The 16,087-nt window shown below is 38.9% G+C and overlaps 1 protein-coding gene across 2 annotated transcripts in view; it reads left to right on the top strand.

Moving 5' to 3' along the window:
* Positions 1-16,087, top strand: part of TECPR1 (tectonin beta-propeller repeat containing 1) — a 147,012-nt gene that overhangs the window by 54,807 nt on the left and 76,118 nt on the right. For both annotated transcript variants that reach the window (XM_077449041.1, XM_077449042.1), the window contains exons 12-17: positions 2,286-2,441; positions 4,939-5,088; positions 8,187-8,344; positions 10,792-10,919; positions 11,052-11,154; positions 14,833-14,929. In XM_077449041.1, the coding sequence (XP_077305167.1) occupies positions 2,286-2,441; positions 4,939-5,088; positions 8,187-8,344; positions 10,792-10,919; positions 11,052-11,154; positions 14,833-14,929 (792 nt within the window). The remainder of the gene's footprint in view (positions 1-2,285; positions 2,442-4,938; positions 5,089-8,186; positions 8,345-10,791; positions 10,920-11,051; positions 11,155-14,832; positions 14,930-16,087) is intronic.

Raw genomic sequence — 16,087 nt, 5'->3', positions numbered from 1 at the left:
TTACATAATGAAAGAGAAAATGGGAAGGCAAAAGGGGAGGGGGAAAAAAGCAAAGGGACAGTCTTACTCCTGCTGAAAGATGGAGTGCACCTGTATTTTTCGCTTTGTATGAAGTTACCCCCTAATAGTTTAAAAATACATAGAAAAGAGTGGTGGCTTCCAAACAGGTGAAGCCAACAGTATCTTTGCCCCACCAGTCTTATTCATGGATACAGTGAAGCGCTGTGCAGAGTGAGCTGAATCCAGAAAATAAGGTTATTCATCCTACGAATGTTAGCTTTGGGTAGATTGTGTAAGATTGCTCTTTCGTATATTTTATACACACTGGCAGCAAGTCTATTTACCTAGATTCCTAGCTCCATCTGCTTATCTTTACTGTTACAAGGGGTCTTAATCTTTATGTGGGACTTATTTGTATTTTTTATTTTACTTGGTCAATCTAATAATCTTCTATCAAAGAAAGATTTTACTTTTTATTTCACATTAGAGATAATAAAAAATAAAGCAGGAGAAGCACAACCATCTGTCATTCTGATAAGCTATGAATGGTGCTGCGCTGTTGAAAACGAAGTAATAAACTACAAAAACTATGTGAAATACAAGTAGAGTTGGACACCAGCTAGCAAATGAACACTGGTATTAACTACATATAATTTCTAAAACGCAAAGGTGTATTGCCCAAAATAAACACAAGATGGCAGTGAAACTCCAATGACCACTGTATAAAACTTCAAGTGCAAAAGTGAAATAAAATGTCCACTGTAAGTACACAAAATATGAAGTGATCCCCTGATGAAGTCAGGTGACCCGTGCCGGTACGCGTCTCGATTGGCTGACAGGCGCAACCGGAAGTGACGCTGGTGATGTGCTTGGCGCTTGTGGAATGTTTTTACTTTACCACAAACAAATGGGAGTGTTACCTTTTACTTTGTTTTTATGAAATAAAACTTTTCACAAGATATACTGCACTATTTGGGCATTCCTCTCCCCCCCTTCTTTTTTACCCCGCCCCGGGGTGAATGTGGAAGCGGAAAATATCAGCTACTACCATCTGCTGGATCTATACAAGGCAACCCCCCCAAGAGATAGAATCCACCAGATATCGATGAAGGGACCCACAGAGGGAATTAGAACATTGCTACACTTTCAGGCTGTTACCTTACAGCCGTAAGGTAAGAGGCCACCACATTTAGAGGTGTCACTGCATGGAAAGAAGAGATACCCGCCACACTTGCTTTATTATAGATGATATAGATTGGGACAATCACGTTTATCCAGAGAACACCATTATTGAACTTTACATACCTTTCATGCACTTTGTGATTTTATAGACTTTGTGAATGTAGTCACTTTATATTTTATGTACTTGCACTGGATGTTTTATTTCACTGTTGTACTTGTAAGTTTTATACAGTGGTCATTGGAGTTTCACTGCCATCTAGTGGTTATTTTGAATAATATACTGTTGCATTTTAGAAATGATATGTAGTTAATACCAGTGTTTGTTTGCCAACTGATGTTCAACTCTACTTGTATTTCACATCGTTTTTGTAGTTTATTACTTCGTTTTCAACAGCGCAGCACCATTCATAGCTTATCACATTTTTTGGTTTTGAATTCACCTATCGGTGTTTGCAGCAGCTGCACTATTTTTTTCTATTTAATTATTTTTTCTCTATAGTGATAGCGCGGGAGTACCCTCTTTCCATTTGTCATTGTGGGACTGTTTCTAAATCCAATGAGAGCCCACTGGAGATAAGGAGACTGAATAGTGATTTTATCCAACAATGTCCACTCATATCTGAAATATCTGTTTTGAGTGATGTGACCTTAAGGCTCGGTTCATACTTGTGCGATGCAGGATCCTGCGTATACACTGCATTCCCGCATCGCACCCGACTCGCATGGCAGTTCATGCTGCCATATGCGAACTGATGTGAGTGTCAATACATTCTTAATGACACCTCCATTTCAGCTTGCATCGCACTGCAAACTGTCAGTTTGGATATGAATCAGATTGCATGGGTGTTCACCGATTTTCATGCAGACCAAAAAAAGGTCCTGTGCGAGTTTGCTCTGAATGCAATGCGATATCAGCCATACTATCTTTATGGCTGATGGACATCGCATGTGATTTGCAGTGTGGTGTGAATCACATGCAATCTCGCAGAGCACAGAAATTGATTTGTCTTTTACCACTTGTATATTTTGTGTTATATGTTGGTAAATGGTATCTATTCAATCTTAATGGCAGAGTAAATCCTTTTTTTTTTTTTTTTTTTTAGCCCGTGTGGGTTAAAACAGGATCCCTGCAGTGGTGGAGGGAATGGAAGCCAAATAAATGGATTGATGTGAGAGTTGCTCTTGAACAGATGACAGCCACTGATGGCTCAAGGGACAGCATCCTCTTCATATACTATACCCACAACGAGGAAAAGAAGGTATATGATTTTTCTAGACAGATCGTCTGTATGATTATTCTTCTCTGCATGACCTTTTATTTACAGATGTAGAATCTGTCAACGACCACCAATGTAAAGTATTTTCCCCAATGACCACCAAGGTAAGGAGCATCTTCCCATGTAATAAACATTTTTCCCACAAGTATAATAGGGACCTTCTAACATTGACTGCCAGTGTAAAGGAGTCCTCCCTCCACTGGCCACCAATCTAGAAAAGCCCCTTTCCCTTGACCCACCAGTGTAAGGGAACACTTCTTTCCCTGACCCCCAAAGTAACAGGGTTCCTTCTTCCACTGACCATCAATCTAAAAGGACTTGTCACTGACCATTAATGTAAGGAAAGCATTTCACTGGCCACTAATGTAAGACACTGCCTGGCTATGTAAATGGACACTTTTCCACTGACTAACAACATAAGTGGGTATTTTCTCAGTTAACCACCCATGTGAGTGAACACCAACATTTTGCTGTCTGCTTTTTTTTTTTGGTATTATTATCTCTGTTAATTGTAATTATTATTTTTACTAAAATATATTATATATATATGTTAAATACACTAAGTACGTAACATTCATTTTTATTTTATACTTCAGTCACAACTCCCTGTTCACACTAATGTATCATGTGCTTTAGATGTAGTAATATTAGCAGGGGTTCCCTGAGACCTGAAAGTCATTTCAGGGGTTCCTCTGTGGTTGGGAATAGCTGGTTTAAACACTTAGCAGACAAATATTTATTTAAGAATAGTATTTTATGTATATCCTATGAAATGTATCACCGAGATGTCTGTCATTTGAAGTGATATAAAAACAACAAGCTTGTTGTTCTGTGTAAGTGGAGACTGTCTAGGCAATGTATTGGGAATCTGCAGCCATGGTAAAAATGACCAAAAGCATACAGTGTGATTTTATGAGCTGTTGGTGTTTTTTAGGAGCTGCAAGCATACATGTACTGAAGTTAAAGTAAACCTATGATTTGTCCATGCTGGTACTTCCTTTTCCTGCACTCTACTACTGTTCCACGCAAGATGTACTTCTGGATATGGGGAACATGTGCCATTCTGTGCGCCTCCCCACACTACAGCTTAGTGCTGGAATAACAGGTTATCAAGTCTGAGTACTGTCATTCGGTGGCAGGGGAAACGTGCATAGATAGCCCTGTGTCCAGCAAGTTGAAATGCCGCTTTTATATGCCTTTGACTTTTTTGGTTCTGCCTCTAAACACCCCTTTTATGTTAGCCTATGTGTCCCGGCAGAAATAAATAAACCTCAATTGCACTTCTGAAGAGGAGCCTTTGGCAGAAAAAACACCAAACGCTCATAAACGCTAGCCACGTTTAGGGGGCGTTAATGGCCAGAATAAATTTAAATTCTGGCCAGGAAAATACATTTTACGTCAAACACACATGAACATGTTTTTAAGCTGCGTTTTTCTTCCCTGGAGTAAAGACTTCTAGGGGAGGAAAATAAAAAAAAAAGTATTGTGTGCATGCAGCCTAAATCTAGCCATGCACTGCTTTCAACACAAATTTCAGCTGATTCCTGCTATCTTAGCTGAAATTCTAGCAGTTTTTGGCTCTGCTGGCATCACTCTATTCAACAAAAGTCAAATGTTCAATTGACTTTGGAGAAGGAGCCTGCCAAAAAATCAGCAGCCAAACAGCGCCCGCATCCATGATGCCAGCACTGTTCAGGTGTTCTGACAGCCCTGGGAATTCTGCCATTTACGCTTTTAGCCTGAATGGAAGAATCTCTCCTCCAGAGAGCAATAATAAATACTAAACGTCTAATTGCCTTCCAAATGTCACCATACACTTTTTACAGTCTGACTATACAATCTTCATAAAATGTCCATTAGATTTATTCAAACAATATAATATGAGGACCTACCTAAACTAATCAATTTGTACCCAAATAGGCAGGCCATTGAGTACATAGTTGTTGGTAGAGCTAATGAAAATTGTATAGTCCGATTGTAATATGTGTGGTTAAGCTTAAAAGTAAAATAAAATGTGTCCATGGATCCAATGTTAAACATCACTTTGCTGTAGGTATCTAGGACATTTTGTTATCAGGACTCAGGTTATCAGGGGTGACATTTGCCAAATTAATTATATTCACCCAATTTACTAACTCATCTGCTCAATATTTCAAGTGCATATGAATAAGAGAATTTTTATATTATTGATTGATCTGTTGGTGGATCTGTACTTGGTGACTACTTTCCCCGAATTTCTACCCCAAAAATGTATTTTAAACTGCAGTGCATGAGACCTCTCCTAATCTGATATTGCCCAGTTAAGGTGTGATTGGCCAAAAGCTTTCTTGTGAATATAAAGCAAGTAATAAAGTCTGTATCCTATGATTGATGGACCTAAAAAATAGTCTCAAAATGGCTTTTTTTTTACATAATGTGAATAACAGGAATGCTCAGACTTTTACTTATCCCAAGAAAACATCTGTCATTTTCTTTTCAGTACATTCATTTATTCCTTAATGAAGTGACCATTTTGGTGCCAGTTCTAAGTGATACTAAACACACCTTTGCCATCTACACTTCAGAGAGAACAAGGCAGAGGTGGCCGGTTCGGCTGGCTGCTGCTACAGAAGAGGAGATGCATGACTGGGTAAGAATAGTTACTGGTAGATATGTGATGGTGCTGTGCCAATAAGAGTAGTTTGGTTTTATCTTAAAGTTAGAGGTGCACCTAATGGAAATTTTGGTGCCAAAACCGAAAATTCCAGATGCACGTGGCTGAAACCGAAAATTACAGTTTAAAAAAATAATAGAATTCCCTGTTCTATTGGGGATATTTCCCTTCACTTCCTGTCCCATAGCCAAAACAGGAAGTGAGAGGAAAGCCCTGCAAATGAAGGGAATCCCTTGGGGACACCCAGGTCACCAGAACTAGTGTTCTCATTGGAAGATTTCCCCTCTATCACTTTTCTGGGGACAAACCAAAATTTGGGATTAGAACTGGAGGGACAGACAACAATAAAAACTGAAAGGGGTTTTAATCCATCTGCTCTTTATCAAAAACAAAAAAAAGTTTTGCCTTTTTAGTTGTACTTTTCTCCTTCGAAAAGTTAAACCCCTTATGAAAATATGTATTTGGATCTTATTAATGTCCTAGGCTGCTGCCTGTCTGTTCCTAATGGAGAAATCACTCATCACAACATCAGATAGTGGGTATGTAGTTAGAAGCATCTAGTAAAAATGACAAAAAAAATCTTTGTTTGGTAAACAAAAATGTCAGATACAATTCTACAGATTCAATTGCTGGTAACACAAATTGCTAATCAGCCAATGAAATGGCAGCAACTCAATGCATTTAGGCATCTAGACGTGGTGAAAATGACTTGCTGAAGGTCAAACTGAGCATCAGTATGAGGAAGATAAGGGTCTTGAGTGATTTTGAATGTGGCATGGTTGTTTGTGCCAGACTGGCTGGTCTGAGTTTTTTAAAAACTGCTAATCTACTGGGATTTTCACACTCAACCATCTCTAGGGTTTACAGAGAATGGTCCAAAAAAATAAAATAAAAAAAATATCCAGTGAGTGGCAGTTGTGTGGAGGAAAATTCCTTGTTGATGTCAGAGGAGAATGGGCAGTCTGGATCGAGATAATAGAAAGGCAACAGTAACTCAAATAACCACTCATTAACTCGTTACAACCAAGGTATGCAGAATAGCATCTCTGTACACACAACACATTGAACCGTGAAGCAGATGGGCTGCAGCAGCAGAAGACCACACCGGATGCCACTTCTTTCAGCCAAGAACAGGAAACTGAGGCTACAATACACACAGGCTCACCAAAATTAGACAATAGAAGAGTGGAAAAACATTGCCTGGTCAGATATCTCTACATTTCAGCTGTGACATTTAGATAGTAGGGTCAGAATTTGGCATAAACAACATGAAAGCATGGATCCATCCTGCTTTGTATCAACAGTTCAGGCTGGTGGTGGTGTATTGGTGTGGGGGATATTTTCTTGCCACACTTCATACCGAATGAGCATCGCTTAAATGCCACGGCCTACCTGAGTATTGTTGCTGATCATGTCCCTCTATTTATGACTACAGTGTACCCATCTTCTGATGGCTCCTTCCAGCAGGATAATGCACCATGTCACAAAGCTCAACTCATCTCACCACTGGTTTCTTTAACATGACAATGAGTCATGGAGGTCCAACCTGGTATTAGCAAGGTGTACCTAATAAAGTGGCTGGTGGATATGTGTGTGTGTGTGCGTAATATATATATATATGTATGCATGTGTGTATATATATATATATATATATATATATATATATATGTGTATGTATGTGTATAATAAATATGTATATATATATATATATTATAATTTTATATATAATATTATAAATTATATATATAATATGATATCATTTTATTTTAGTAACGTTTCCTTGTACACTGGCCCTAAAATGTGTTGGCTTTATCTGACGTTTTTGTTTAATTAGGACCAAAACTAATTTCTAAGCGAGATGACCATTTTTTTACTAGGCGCTACCTTCTATATACCCACAACCTGGGTAAGAAAAGGAGGGAAACACAATTAAGTTAATTTAAAACTTTTTTTATTTTGTTCCAGTTTGTTTAAAAGGAAAGTGCCATGATAGTCTATAACAGCTGCTACATATTAGGTTCTCCACACACCTCAAGGTCTTTCACTGACAATGACGGAGATGAGAGATTAACCCGTCACCTGTTCAATTCACACATCTGAGAAAAGTGCTGCAGTTTTTCTCCCTTACCCAGGAAACATTCTGTTTTGGCACAAATACAGTGATGGGACTATCCATGTTTTTGCTGGACACAAAAACAAAACCTTTTTTGTGTTTGTCACTGTTTAAGGCGTACACTGCTTGGTTATTGCAAGCAATGCTTGAATCGCTTCTTGGTTAATATCAATCTTGTGTATCCATGCCCTTACTTTCACTAATATCATAAAGCAAACCTCTTCAAATTAATGCCATTTGTTCCATAAACTGTATTATAACCATATCCAAGGGCCCATTTTCAGCTTTAGTGCTCTTATTTCTGAATGTACGTTCAAAGCAGACCTCATACAGTTGAACTGCAGGCCACATCTTTCTGTATCTCTCCATTGGCTGCTAAGTATGATGATTTGCCTCATTGGCCAATGAGGAGCAGACAGAGCTCTGGCTTCTGCACTGGATGGGGTCTGGAAGTCCGTTTACATTTTTGGAAGTTGCCCAAGGAACATTTTAAAGTCTATCCAAACCCAAAAATAAAAATGTAATACATTGCAGTTCACCAGTCTTTATGTAAGGTACTAGAATTGGTAGTGCTGTGATTCACACACTTTCTGTCCTGTTCCACTCATTCCTCCACTGTATTAATGAAGAGAGGCAGGGTTGTCGTGTACACTGCATTTCTTCATCTCTATTACATAGGGACTGAAGGGATTAGTGGTTTACAGAAGTTATATAAGGATCTTTGTGCTTTCTGTTAAGCAAACAGGGAGTGTCAAGGACACTGCATTTCTGTGAAGAAAATGACACTTCCCCCATTACTGCTCATACATTTCTCAGTAATAAGCTGATTTGTGTTGGCCACATAGAAAACCATATCTAAGCGGCCTTCTAACGTTGCATCCTATGATGAGCATCATCTTAGAAGTGTATTCTCTCTTCTTGTTTATCATTATATATGTATGTATTTTGTCTTGTTTCATAGCTCTGCCTGCTGAATATGTCCTGCTGTGAGGGCAGAAAAATACACGGACCTCCATCCCAGCAGGCAATTTGGTCCACCACCTGTAAAGGGGATATATTTGTGAGTGAGCCGTCCCCAGATTTGGAGTTTCTAACTAATTCAAGGTCTTGTGACCAAATGTAAGTGTTATACCACAGGCTATATAGTGAAAATAGTGATATGAATATAGACGTATGTCTATAAGTCTGTAAGTGTGAAATATAAAGTGACTTTTCTAGTTACTTTTAACACCTGTTCTGATTAAAAAATATAAAGAAAGCAAAAATCTGATACAGATTAGGCTGGCCTGACTGATAGATTTTCTTTTTTTTCACCAGACTAAGCAAAAAAGGGAACATATTTCTCTATCCATGCTATATAGCGCAGATGGATGAATCTGCAGTGCTGGCTATTTTGTTCTGACAGCCAGCACCAGCAGATGTCAGAATACTCAAACATCTGTTTGGATGCAGCCACTGTTGTTCCTGCACTTTTCTGCAGGGTCCTTGATTTTTTTTCAGTTGAAGGATGATGGGTGGAAGGATGCCAACCATTAATCATTTTTGACCAGTTCATTGGGAATCAGCGTATGGTTACCATTACTGTTAATAGTCCCTCAAGGCTACTACCCACTGTGACTGCAGGTTCTTTGTATGACTGTAAAGCCTCGTACACACTACTAGTTTTTTTTTTTTTGTTCAACCCAGCAGGTTGAACGTAAAAAAAAAAAAACTGACACTCAGGTCGGAGACACTGTACTGACAATCTGATATTAGTATAGCGGTCTCTCCTGTGGAGCTAATGTGTTCTGACAGCCATTGGCTAAGAGCTCTGACCAGGAGGCAGTCGCCAGACTTTTTTTGGTCCTGAGCCTCCAACAGAAGCCGGCTGAACTGTTTTCGGAGCTTCTGTCGGACTGGCTATTTTATACAGGAGCCGCATGTGTACTAGGCTTAAGTGTGATATGTTCACAGGAAAGGGATTCTTTCCACTCCCAAGTGGAAGTAGTTTATTGAATTTCAGTCCTAAGAGATTTTCTTGCCTGATGGAAAATATGTACAGCTTAGGGCCGGTAAAGCCATACGCCATGTACTTGCTGCAAATGATGCTACTGCTGTGTTGCATTTGGTGTCATTTTACATTTGATTTGAGGACCTGTGCAGATGTCTATCCGTTATGCCCTGCATGAGCCTCTGTTCTTCATAGAAACAAATTGAAGTCTGTTAAGTAATATGGGACTATGGTTGTGGGAATCCCAGATCTCCATTTATATGTAAGGAGCTATTAAAATTTCAAGATGTTTTAAAGCCAGACCATCTTCAACGCTGGCAAACAGTTCTCATGCTACATGACTACCAATCATTCAGTACTTCTGTCCAAAAGGACAGTCTTTGATTAGGATTACAAGAAGGGTTCCACAAACATCTCAATCTAAGATGAGGCTCCTGGCATTAAGGTTGTGGACCTAGGTGAATATTATAATCCTACAAAAACCTAAACTGCTATATAATCAATTCACATGGACACCTTAAGCCTGGTAAATATTCACCAAACAATATAAATGCCGTGTGGGCTGTCTAAGGTTTCAACAGTCCAGCTTTGGATATGGTTTCAGGGGCTTTATGCATAATTGTGAAGGATTGATGTCAGGCATTGTTGAAGTTTTATAATACTCAAACCCCAATGATGGTGGAGCTTGTGATCCCCTGAAACAAAGCAGAGCCTCTATTCTTTTAATTAGTCAATAAAAGATCAATCTGAACCATTGGTGTGGTGCCGCTTTCAACATCTTGTGTTTGGGGGGCCTTGTGTGATAGAATCTTCAGCGAAGCTATTCTGCTGAATAAATGAGACAGACGCTAGCATTGGTCATTGATAATCTGAGATCTAGTCCCTCCTATGTATGTATCCCACTAGCATTAACACAGCACTTTGTTTTTCTGACTCACCCCCATAACATACTGTAGTTTTATCACCTGTTGATTCTGACATTAGACTTGTTGCTTTTCCACTTCCTGTAACACTTTTTGACAAAGGCTCCTTTCACACTTTACAATGTCTATTACCATGTGGAAAAAAGTAGCATTATCTCCCACACTGCAGGATTCTGTTATAAATTTGATCTGAGTACCTGGTCCTTCCCTGCACTGACAGCACATTGGAAAACTGTATGAGTTTTTTTTCTGCTTTTTTTTTTCATGGCAGATGTAGTATGCTGTTATCTGACTTATTTATGCTTGGTTAAAAATACATCCACCCAGACCAATTTTGGGATGAGAGGGAAAAAGTTGTTCTGGTACAGCAAGCCCACAGAATCCAAATTATTACCACCCTCCACCCATCAGAAACTCAAGGAACGCTACTCCTACACCATAGCTGTCCTTTGCTCAAATTTACACCAGGCAGTAATGTGTATTATAGTCTTCTGGTTAAGAAATGTTATGGTTGTGATGGAGGAGCAGGACTTGAATCTTAATTTTTGATAAGTAAATAGTTTAGAGTCTATCCAACACTAATGTATTTTACATGAATTTCCTCTTTAATACTGGTAAGGAAATTCGAGTGACAACCTATGTCATAATTGCAGGTTCTGGCGTCCGATAGGAGGACACCTGAGAATGGTGGAGAGCAGCAGTTGCGGTGTAGTGTGGGGAATTGGCTATGACCACACACCATGGGTTTACACAGGAGGTTATGGAGGAGGCTTCATGCAAGGTAATAAATATTAATACCACACATGACAATTCTGTCTACCTAGTTCAATCTCGGTAAAATTTACCTGATTTGAGCTGTCAACTCTGTTATCAAAAACCTGATATTTTTTGTTTTTCTTTCATTTTACTCTAGGGTTAGACAGCAGCAAAAATAGTCTATTTCCTCAAAGTGATACAAAATGTGTGTACTTATATGAAAACCAAAGGTGGAATCCTGTCACTGGATACAGCAGCATGTGCGTATATTGTTATAATAAGTAACGCATCCCTGATTTATTATATGTTTACATGTCTTGCATTTAGCCACTCGTGTTCATTTGGTAAGACGAAATGCATAAACAAACATAAATTATCAGCATTCACCTTTCATTCATCTGACTTTAAGGCTCTTTCACAGCTGAAAGTGGTGTGGGAAACCTGCGTTCCCTGAATATTTTCTGCAACGCATTCAAAATACATTGGGTGTGTGATCTGCTGCGGGTGTCAATCTATTCCTAATGACAGCCAACACAGATCACAAATAACAATATATTTGCCTGTACCGGATTCCAAGGTACTGCAGTACCATGCGACCTGGTTTCAGTGCGATTTCAAAAATAGTGCATGCACTGCTTTTGGTGCAATCCAATGCGATTCCAGCCCATTCAAATGAATGCGATGAAAATTGCACCGCACAAGAATTGCACAAATTCAGGTCTGAACTTGCCCTTTAAGTGACACCAAACTATATTTCCTGATTCTCCCAATCTATACACATCCACTAAGATATGGCCCTATTTTTAATGGAATTGTTTCTTTTTGTACTTTTCTGCCTTTTTGTCACATCCTCCATGGATCCTAAACCTCTTCTTTTCCTTCTCACTTTGTTTTGTTTGGAACAAGCAGTGCAGGAAACAGGAAGTTGGATCACATCAGCAAAAAAAAAAAAATTAATTTGGAGGAGGCTTAGAGTATTAGATGTACTCTTTTGAGTTAAAGGATACAAACTTGAATAGAGTTTAGTTAAAACCAGAGTTTAGTTTATTTTTCGAAAATTTTATTGAATCCGTTTCTGTTGGTGATTGTGTTTCACACTGCCTTGCTCAAATTAAATTTTATAATTTTTATAATGTTTATATTTGATTAATTTATCAGTTGAAGTATATTTGAGAAATATTGCTATTGTTACAGAAGAAACATGGGACTGCCTATGCTGTTCTCTTCTTCCTAAAATGCTAATTGCCTGGCTTTCATGCAAACCCACTTAACTTCAATACTTTGAATCATTAAACCAGAACAAACATACAGATAAGGACCTCTGACACTTTTTCTGACTTTCAAGATCTACATGTTTGTCCCAGGTCAGGGACATATGGCCCATACACACGATCCAAAAATCGGATGACAGATCGTCCGTTTTGTTTTTTTTGTTTTTTGCATGCTCGAAAATGGAAAAGTTACTAAAGTTACAAAAATTCTCGTATGACAGAATAAAAAATTGGAAGTGATCTCATGTGTTGTAGTATATTTCTATTGTATTTTCGGATGACAACTGTACTGATTAAACAAAAATCACACGATCTGGTATCATACGAGAAAGATGTTTGTCCGATCAGTTGAACTGTCGTGATTGGCTCTTGAAAGCTGTGTACTAATGATCAGATTATCGTACGATTGATTCAAAAGTTTTTTTTTGTCCAATTTTTGGATCGTTTGTACAGGCCATTAGTAAGTACTGAAGCTGGAGGACCATCATAACCAGGCATCTAGCACCTTTAGAAAGCGATCAACAGCAGTCCCTATATTTGTATGACAGTTTACTTTATCCCTACATCCTCTCTCAGCAATGTCAAAACTTTGCATTATTTTCAGAAATTATGATAGTATGTGATGGACACATAGGTAAAAATAATTTCAGGGCAAGTAATACATGCCTTCATGAATTAAGCCTATAATGTTGTTGAATGTGTTTTTAGTTTTCTATTATAAAAATAAAAATCTACATTAAGTTTGAATGGTAAAAATTTGTTTCTTTTATCTATTTGTAAACCGATATGAACGAGTCCAAGCTAAAGCCTTGTTTGCTAATTTGTTTAAATAGTGCTATTCATTTTGAATTGCACAAATAATTGTGAACACTAGATGGCAGCAAAGACATATAGGAACCTCCATGTTCTCCTAACCAAAGCAAGTTCTTTTTTTGGTTGCTATTCTGAAGCTGAATCCAAATATATTTTTAATGAATGATAACAAACAATGTAGCGCTATAATGTCAAAAAATGTAAAAAACCTAGACATAAATCACCAAATGATCTGGTAGTGAAATCAAACTTAAAAGGTCAGCACGCATATCACATGTTGTGCAGTCCAGTAAGGAATACAGAAAATGTGCTACAGTGAACTAACAATATGAGCATAAAAAAGTCCAGCTATGACAAAATAATGTGAAACGTGAGTCCAGATATTCCGTTGGTATGAACTATGTATAGCCTTCCGTTCACAGCCAGAAAATATTATAGAAAACGTTGGATACCCTTACCGAAAATGGTGGACACAAACTACTATATAGTAAATGTGTCATGCAGGCTTATGTGCGTCACACACTATTCGTATACATCAGGTCATGGATCACCATCCGAATAGTCGCTGCCCACTTCAGGATCGATACACCTCAGATCTCCAGCGTTTTCAACTCTCTCTCTCGAAGGTTCCGGTCAGCTAGGAGGTCAGAGCGGGTTCACCATAAACAAAAGGTAAGGACACAATGCCTCTCATAGTGAAATTCCACCATGCCCATTAGAAGGCTTATTAGTCGAAACGCGTCGGGCTAGCGTTTCCTGCTCCCCATATTGCTCTTTTTATCGTTCATTTTTATTGGATCACGTGATTCTTTTTGGATATTTTTTATGTCATTTTTTATATGTCATTTGGATTTTTTTTTCAAATAAAACCTTTAATGGTGGAATTTCACTATGAGAGGCATTGTGTCCTTACCTTTTGTTTATGGTGAACCCGCTCTGAGCTCCTAGCTGACAGGAACCTTTGAGAGAGAGAGTTGAAAACCCTGGAGATCTGAGGTGTATCGATCCTGAAGTGGGCAGCGACTATTCGGATGGTGATCCATGACCTGATGTATACGAATGGTGTGTGACGTAGTAAATGTGTCATGCAGGCTTATGTGCGTCACACACACCTCTTATGCCTCTCATAGTGAAATTCCACCATTAAAGGTTTTATTTGAAAAAAAATTCCAAATGACTTTTATTCTGTATGCAAGACTCTGCCCATTATAACCTCTCTGTACGTTACCTATGCACACCCCAGACTGTACATTATTTACACCTCTGCTCGATGCACACTGTGTACAGGAAGCATTACATACAGAGGGATGTAGATTCAAATAATTCAGATTGCACAGAATTGGTGAGGTTGTAGTTCCAACCAGAAACGCTCTCAAAGCCCTGCTTATTTTACCTGCATTGAATCATATGAGGAGTTTTCCAATTACTGCTTCTCCTCATGTCCACCATGGCATTGCTGTGATCTGAACGTTCCATTTCCCTATACTGAAGTGCATTCTTCATGTTTGTGTGGAGAATCCACTAAAGAGCGATTAAAACTCACCATCGCTTAGTGAATTCTCTGAAGAAATATATAGAGAATGAATTCAGAGGGGAATCAGGAAGTTCAGCTCACAACCCTGCTCTGGTCACTAGTACAAGAATTGAGGAGGGTGTAACTTTTATTGGCTCTATCCAAATGTATGGCTGGAGTTCTACTTTTAACTGGACTATGTGACATAGCCCTGTTTTCTTGGTTACATTGGTAGTTCATTGATTGACGTGACATGGTTCCTGTAGTTGTTTTTTAATAAAATATTGATTGACGTGACATGTTTTCTGGAATCTTTCTTTAATGTTATGGTGTCATTGTAGTGGACTGCTAACAGACAGATACATGTGGAGTGATGCAAGTGGACTGCAGGAATGCACAAAAACCAACACAAAGCCTCCCTCTCCACAGTGGTCCTGGGTAAGACGGTTCACACTCTTTTTCATTAACTGTCGCTAGAACTTACCTTCTTTTGTAAATAGGGCTGGCATGCAAGAGTTAATCATTGTTTGTTTTGAAGGATAGAACTTCTGCTGCATTTCTTCTGCTATAATACCAGCTAATGTTTACTCTTTTGAAACCATCTATCTGTGCACATAACAGTGTGTAAATAGGAACCCCATATTGGCAGCATTTCACACACTGTTAATTATGAAACAAGGAAGCTTAGTACTTAGGAACACTAGAAAAAGCAAACACACAAATGTCCTGTTTCTGCCTTCAGTTTTATTTCAAATGCCACTGGTGTTTTGTTTTTTTGAGTCCGTCTAATATGGAGAAGCAAGTTATCCTTAGAATAATCTATGTGTAAAGGTCACATGTGTTGCATTTCAGGGGTCTGCTGAAATTAGCTTTCGCATCACTAGATGGCGCTGTATCTACTTGGGTTAAAAACAGAGCTTTTAGTTGTATTAATTTGCAAATACATGTTGAAGTCATACTGCTGCACTAAAACTTCCCTTTAAAGTTTGGTCCCTAACTCGTGACTTTCCAACTACAAGCCATTCATATCAATGCACAAACTAGTAGCAAGGCCACTTGAAGGCAGCTCTAACCTCTTCAAATTTTTTTAAAAATGTGCGATTTGCTGCGTGTTTTGGAATTGCGCTGCAATTGTGGGGCACGCTTGCAGTGCCATACATTGTTAAAGCAGAGCTTCAGCTCCTCCACCAAAAATTCAAAGTCTGCAGCTACAAATGCTGTAGCTGCGTATTTTTTAATATTGGGATACTTACTTGTCCAGGAATCCCGCAATGTCAGCACCCCATCATCAATTGGCTCTCGGATGCTGCCGCCACCATTCCTTGTAAGAGAAAGCAGCAGTGAAGCCTTGCGGCTTCACAACCGGTTCCCTACTGCACATGTGCGAAGGGCACTGTGCTTTCCGAATGGCCTGGCGGGTGTGGAAGAAGGAGGGGACCTCTCTTCAGCGAAGATGTGGGGACAGGTACCTGTCAAAAATGGGTACCTGCTCCCCCCCCCTCCCCCAAAAGGCACCAAATGTGTGAGGAAGCAAACAAGTGGAACTTCTCCTTTTGGGTGGATTTCTGCTTTAATAGCACTGGTAGCAGATGTGCA

This window comes from Lithobates pipiens, unplaced genomic scaffold (assembly GCF_037356315.1).
Source record: "Lithobates pipiens isolate NorthernLeopardFrog02 unplaced genomic scaffold, aLitPip1_a1.2 Scaffold_22, whole genome shotgun sequence".
NCBI classification, from domain to species: domain Eukaryota; kingdom Metazoa; phylum Chordata; class Amphibia; order Anura; family Ranidae; genus Lithobates; species Lithobates pipiens.
Note: the sequence above shows the minus strand (reverse complement) of the source record. Positions and strands in the feature narration are given on the sequence as shown.